The sequence below is a fragment of the Argentina silus genome (assembly GCF_951799395.1).
Source record: "Argentina silus genome assembly, chromosome: 17".
Lineage (NCBI taxonomy): Eukaryota > Metazoa > Chordata > Actinopteri > Argentiniformes > Argentinidae > Argentina > Argentina silus.
This window is the reverse complement of record NC_139671.1, coordinates 11333816-11340982: the sequence shown is the minus strand read 5'-3', so window position 1 is coordinate 11340982 and position 7167 is coordinate 11333816. Positions and strand designations below refer to the sequence as shown.

Sequence of the window (7167 nt, the reverse complement as noted above, 5' to 3'; positions counted from 1 at the left end):
GCTCTTTCTCTGGGTTTTTCTTTATGAGCTGATCGCAACACTGTCTCTAGTACCATAACATGAAGTTGCTCCTAGATGCTGTCAGGCTTAAGTCTATTTTGAGGGGGGTGAGGTAAGCCGATTGTAAGACACCTGTGTATATCTGAAATAATTTGATTGGTATTAAACAGGATGGTAGTGGATCCACATTGCTCTCTGGCGTGGGATGATGGCCATATTGCTTATTCCTGTTCAATCCATTCAAATAAGGAAGAGAGGGGTCGTTTCTGGACAGGGCCGAAGGGTTAGATTTTCTTAAGACAACATTGCCCCTTGTGTTGGTTTGACGCCACTACGCGCCATAGTGGTGTCTTGTGTGCGCACATCTACGAAGCGAATCCAATCCTGACGTGGCGAGGCGCGAGAGGCGCTCCGGCATTTCGTGGGTTGCAACGATTGGCCGCCCAAGCGGTGAGGCAGTTTTGTAAATGTAAATACACAGGTGGTAAACTGAAAGTGCTGTTTACGTAAATATTTGTAGCGAGAAATGTCAAGCCGACGTTCCCCTCCTCTCTGCCAGTTGTTAGGTTCTCCTAACTTTTCTTTTAAAATACGACTAACGTGCGTAATTTCTGATAGGCCTAGTTAAATACTTCTTTCATTAGGAATTTCCCTTACATGTCAAAGGTAAGAGTTCCAAACAATTTCCTCAACTTGAGATCCTTATCGAAGTTTTTGGTCTGCGCTCCTCTGGTCATGAAAAGGCTGCGTAACGTAGTGACAGAATTCAGGCTCCATAAGATCTCCATTTCATATATCGCTGAGAAGTTATAGCCTTCAATCGTTTAAACATATACAACTATTTTCTGTGTCCTTCTATATGATCTGACTTGGAATATAGGATTAATGTATAGCGATTAGAGGGGACAGCCGATATGCCATACGAGTCCATACGACGGCTTCATTAGGCTACTGGAAACTGTGGAGCGCTATGGAATAGTTTGTATCATTGTTTTTATTTCCAGTGGATTTCCAGTGATCATTGCGCTATGCCTCAGCTCACGGGGACGGCCATCCTGCAGCTCATGCTGCTTCTGTCCGCTCTGCCCGCGCAGTACCTCATCTGTCGGTTGACCGGGTCTTCCGTGGCGCAGCGTTACCACACAACCAAACGGTAGGCTATACTGCATCCATTCATCGGGCTGACACCGGTTTCTCGGACCCCCCACCTCTTCAAATGTATTGACAACTTGTTATTCGCTTCCGCATATTTCCCTTTTCACTTATCAGGTTGTTGGGCGTCTGGAACGAGTGGTGGAAAACCATTAAGAACAATCTGAACGGGACCGCTTGGACAGATTGGGCGACCCAGCTGGTGTCCCAAGTAGGACTACGGTAAATTGGACTCGCAGCCTAAAACATGATGTCATACACCGTTGACTACCTAGGCAGCGCTGTCCATTAACACTGACTCTCAATCATAGTATCAGAGGAATAACTTCCAGACCCCCCCTCATGAAAAAACTACATATTTACTATTAAACACTACTGCAGACTGTCTCTGAGCACGCAGTGACGCCGGGTTTTACGCTCTTGTCTCTCAGGCTGCTCGTCGGTGAAGAGGAGAATGAAGCGCCCGGGGAGTCCCTCGATCTTGAAGCGATGCTCCAAGACAACGACCAGGGATTCTTCGGAGGTGTGTGTGTGTGGTGGCTCGCGGGGATGGTGCATCACACTCAAACCTCACCTCACATACTTATGCAGAATTTAGCTTACTGCCGCTAAATGACTTTGCTGTGAACATCTTTTACAATGACATTTTAGTCAGTCATTATGGAATGCATGTGAGAGAATATCCCTTAGGCATTTGGAGCAAGAAAAAGTCCTGACATTCCTCCCATGATGATCCTGTCTGCGTAGTTTTGTTCTTGGTAATGGATATCCCTACACATTCCTTTTCTCTTCTCTTCTCATCCCTCTCACGTCTCTTTTCTCCAGCTTCCAGGGAAGTGCGTAGTCCACGGCCACCGTTCGTGTTCCTGCGAGTGGGTGATGTGGTGATGGAGAGGAGGAGCCAGATGGTGGGGGTGGTGGTCAGCTGGGACCCTGAGCTCCAAGCCCCACTGGAGTGGATCAACAGGGTGTACACCAACGTTGCGGTCAGTCAGAACAGAACACACACTCAACTGTAACCTCAGTGTCCCCCCTTACAGCACCTCTGAGTCTTACCTCCCACGCCCAACTACTGATCTAGCCTCTGTGATGTACATGTGTCTATGTGGGAGGACTGGACAGGTATTAGCAATATGGTCAGAGCTACACCTTGATCAGCTTTTTGATTGGTTCACTGACCTGTCTGTCTGTCTGTCTGTCTGTCTATCTGACTGTGTGTAGGGAAATAAAGCAGAACACACGCCCCACTATAAAGTGCTGTTCAGTGGTCCTAGCCCCTCTTCTATTATGGTGGGCTACCTGCCCCAGACTGAACTGGAACGCGTCAGTCTGACGAGGGTAGGTCTCTCTCTCTCTCTCACTCACACACACACACACACACACATACACACAGAATCCTAAAGTAAATCTCTGTTTGACTGTTCCAGCCTGACATCCCTACTCTGGAGAATTACTTCACTCACTTTGAAGTTACATCAGGGCGCTTTGTCATGCAGCCCTGGCTCAGTGAGATCTTCCCAGAGGACTGACAGTGTGTCTGTGTGTGTCTGTGTGTGTGTGTGTGTGTGTGAGGGAGTGAGAGCGAGAATAAGAACAAGAGAGAGGAGGTATTTCAGTGCTTTTTCAGGGTCTCCATTCCTTCACCAGTGATCTGACTGTATAAAAATGTGGTTGAGGCAACTGATCTGGATAGACTTCAAAGGAACAGATCTCAGGGTAGGAATCCAAGAACATTGGTACATATTAACCATGGTTTAGCTTAACACTACCTGAGATTCAGAGCTTCCAAAAACTACGTCTTGCTGCATTGTGGATATTAAAAGATGTAGTTCTTTGTAGCTCTGAATCTCAGGTGGTGTTAAGCTAAACCACGGTTAATATGGACCAATGTTCTTGACAGTTATCGTATTGTTGCCCCCTCTTTCAGCCTCTATTTTTCTAGAGATAAAAACTGTATAACAGTATTTATTTTGGTATAAAAGTAGGAATACATAATACAAGAGGATTACAACCAAGAATAGGATTGATTCATGTACATTGATAGGTAATTTCACTTACTCATTTATTGACAGCAGCTTTGAGGAATTGTTTGAGGAAGGGTAACACTTTACAATAACTTTAATAAATAAGCATTTCTAAATGTTTACATGTGTATGCTTATGGATACTTCAGATACTTATTCATGAAACTTATAAATGTCTATCATTCTTATGATTAGTCAATGCTGGAATGCTCACTATTTCTAAAAATGTCATTCATGAAAGTTATTATAAAGTGTTTTATTTGAGCATTTGTTTGTTTGAACTCAGAGGTTTTTGACTTGAACTGCTGTGATTGTTGAAGTGTTCTCATGATCTGAAACATCACTTTACCTTTGCACTTTTCTGTTGGATCTTTACCATAATCCCCATGACTACCGGTCATGCATCATTCTTTAATAAACAAAACATAATATCCATCCTTGTCTTTGGCTTCGCTTCACAATAAAAAAAAACACAGCCTGTGTGTGTGTTCTTAGTTTTTAGATGTAGTCCTTAGAGCTTCTTCCTGGCCCTTTGTCTGGGTCGGAGGCTAAATGAAACAAACATGCGTGAGGAAGCAGTGATGGTGGGCCTGTGAGGAGGTCGCGGGAGGTTTCTCTCCTCTCCTCTGTCTCTTCCCTCCTCATTCTTCCACTCTCTTACCTCCTCCTCTCTGACCAGTAGAGGGAGCCCCAGTGTCTGTCCCAGCAGGCTGCTCACCTCAGAGGCCTTGAGACGGGCGTTTTCTACTGCTGCTACACATGCACGCCGCCTGGAACAGACACACAACCAGACAGACAGACAGAGCGTGATAATCAGTGCAGGACAAGTAGGCCTGGTCCTGATATGTCATGTGGATACAATATGGCTTAATATTGCTGACACCTAGATCTAAAAGGCCTGGGGGCATCAGGAAGTGTCTACTCTAGAGTTAAGGGTGTGGGGTGGATGTGACATGGGCAACTGACTGGAGGAACATGGGCTGTATTTGACTTACCTCAGAAGACTCAGGCATGGTGCACTATGGTGGAACTGTGGCGTTCCAACACACACACTCTTATCCAACTTCTCCAGCAGAACACTACACACTCTCTCCATCTTCACAAAGTCAGAGAACACCACCGTGACCTACAGGAGTCAGGACAGACGGACAGACACACACACACACACACACACACACACTTGAAAGGTCAAAAGGACAGTGGAAACAATTAACTTGTAAAATGAAGACATTTGAATATCCATGGTAGTGATAAAACTATTTGATAATGTAGGCCAAACTCATTATTCGGTCATTAGATTAGTCTACCTCTGCGTCCATGTGGTACAGGTCGTCATCTCTGTGGATGTGCTTCGTCACTGTCGTGTTCTCCTCCTTGGGGAAGGTAGAGGGGGATGAAGGTAAGAGGAGAGGATACATCTTCATGGGCCTAATATTAGAACACACATTGTGCTACAGACAAACTGTGGCCCACAGTGTGGGTATTCGCTTATTTTGCTGAATGCAGAGCATACATGCACAACGTTAGACCTACCGATAAAACGTAAAAACGAATAATTTATGTTTAGTTTGTGACTACATTTTGCCGACAGAGACCATCAGTACAACTTCGTGGCAAGCTAAATAGCCTATAGGCTACTGTACCACTGTGTCGGTTGAATCTATTTTCTCACTTGTGCATAGGCCTATGTCAAAGCAAAGGTCTGACTTTCTGGGGATAAGTGCTACCTTTACATCGTGTTGTCTGAGAGCCTGAAGAATGTACTCCACCCGCCGGGAGATGCTGCTAGTGACATCGTTTACCGACTCCTTGTTATTGCTGATGCTAATGCGCACAGTTGCCAGATCCGCCGGGCAGGAGACCTCCGCGCTTCCCGCGACCTGAACCTCCCTCGCGCTGTTCTGCGTTTGTGTGCCTTTTCCTCCTGGCCGCGGTTCATTTTCGTTTGGGTAGATAATGTCTTCCTCGGATGACATGACAGCAGCAAACACTCGAGTCGGAATCATGGTGGGAACATACACCATTATCTCTGGCTGCTATGGTAACGGGGATTTTTGGGATATGTAGTTCATTTGGGTTGGGAGAAACTACAAGCTCAGACGTTCCACGAGCGAAGACGAGGATGGAGTGAAAGAGAGGAGGCTGTGAGGTAATACTCCATTTGTAACACATGGAGATTTATAATACATGTTTTGCTTAATCCCAATCTATAGTCAGCGATTTCGTTAGAATAAATACATTGCCATTGTCACAAGTTAGGCTACCTGACCCCATAGCCTTTTAGAAGGCTTTGCTTGCTAGAGCCGTGGCTTTGCTCAATATTCTAATGCATCGCCTATTTTGGAGGAAAACTTTTTTTGGGCTACATTCCCAAAATGTCATCCCTAATTAAGCCAACTCTTTTTCAAAAGCTCTGACAAATTTACATAGTTTGGTCGGTAGATGGCAGCCGAAGCCCTCCAATATGACCCAAACTATAGACCTCTTTCCTATGTATGTTTCCCTCTACTTATGAACGCATTGGTCGAGCGGCTTTCAAGTCTTATATAATACAATAACGACGGATTTAAATGATAGGCCTCCATTAGTATTTAATAAAAGCCAAGTTCATGACATTCTGATGGTCGGTTAGGCCAATTCTTGCTATTAAAATAAAGGTTCAGGCCCACCCTCTATTAACTATTACTTCTAGGCTATACTATGACACTAGCCTACTACAACTGAAAACCCAATAGCATAATAATATTAATAATGATAATGATGGTGATAGGTCTTTAATTCTAATGAAAATGCCAAATATCTTATCATTATTTGATATGACAGCATACAAGGCATATAATGCATTGTTTGTCCACATTATGTCAAACATGGGCCTACACATGATATTACTATTAATACTGTTATTTTGAAATAATTATGTTGCATACATTTTTGTTTTTTGTTATTAACTTTTGTATTATTAGGACTGTTTTATATAATTTATTTTATTAATATGTCATTATTTTTATGGTGGAATAATTGAAAATGTTATAATGACTACATTAAATTGTTATATATCAATTTCATCAAATGATGACAATAATGATTATGATATTGAAATAATAATGATATGATTACAGGCCATTGTTATTAGGTTATTCTCGTAATGTGATATTCATATCCAATATATTAATATTATTTTTATTTATATTATTATTATTATTATTATTATTATTTATTATTATGTTGTTCTTGTTCTTGTTGTCTTCGTTAATATAAGGCTATTACTTTAATTAACTAATAATAGTTATAGGCTACTCATACTTATGATGAATAGCCTATAATGGGTCTCTAATAGTAGCATAATAAGATAGGGCCTCCGTAGTTTCTGATAGACTTAAAATTATAGTCCAGAACGAATACATTTTATTTTCAAATGGAATTATTTCGTTTCGTAATTACCCATAGAATATAACCTATGATTTACAAAAAAATAACAACAATGACATTTGAGGAAGAAAAGGGCAATTTTGTATCGGCATATTGCCATGGTAATGTCATAATCTTTTTTCGTAATGACACATGAGTGTTTCTTTAGGCGTTAAGATTTGTCCATCAGAAATGTATACATAAACCGGCCTAACCTTTATAGGCCGATATTTGATTCAATTACTTAAAATAATCTGAAGCCAAGAGCCTGTATTGAAGCTTAAAAGTAGCCTAAACAATTATAGCTTTATAGGGCTCACCTCTCACCGAGTATTAACCTATATTTGTAAAAAAAAAAAAATCCTACATAATTCAAGGACTATAGCTCAAATTAAAACATTTTGAGAAATTAAACTTTCAATAAAGTATGCTAAAGGCTGGGCCAGAATCGTTTATACATGGCCCTATAGGCTAGAACATTTCTCCCATGCATGACAGAGAAACGTATGGCTACTATACTGTCATAATTCTACAGGCTATCGTCTTGATCTAGGCCTAATTGTGGCTTTTTAGCCATTTTTTCA

At 41.9% G+C, this 7167-nt stretch overlaps 2 protein-coding genes across 2 annotated transcripts; one reads left to right on the top strand and one right to left on the bottom strand.

Moving 5' to 3' along the window:
• The first annotated feature begins 355 nt into the window (after positions 1–355).
• LOC310818355 (uncharacterized protein) lies at positions 356–3604 on the top strand. The gene is made up of 7 exons (XM_083689277.1): positions 356–666; positions 1005–1153; positions 1270–1374; positions 1584–1675; positions 1978–2138; positions 2374–2490; positions 2580–3604. Exons 1-7 carry the CDS (start codon positions 658–660, stop codon positions 2679–2681), a joined length of 735 nt encoding a protein of 244 aa, XP_083545403.1. The 5' UTR covers positions 356–657; the 3' UTR covers positions 2682–3604.
• Positions 3605–3686: 82 nt separating this feature from the next.
• irak1bp1 (interleukin-1 receptor-associated kinase 1 binding protein 1) lies at positions 3687–5181 on the bottom strand (the record flags this gene model as incomplete). Its single annotated transcript, XM_083689341.1, has 4 exons — positions 3687–3945; positions 4171–4301; positions 4483–4548; positions 4903–5181. The coding sequence occupies 4 exons, from the start codon at positions 5179–5181 to the stop codon at positions 3687–3689; spliced, it is 735 nt and encodes a 244-aa protein (XP_083545467.1).
• Between the last annotated feature and the right edge of the window lie 1986 nt (positions 5182–7167).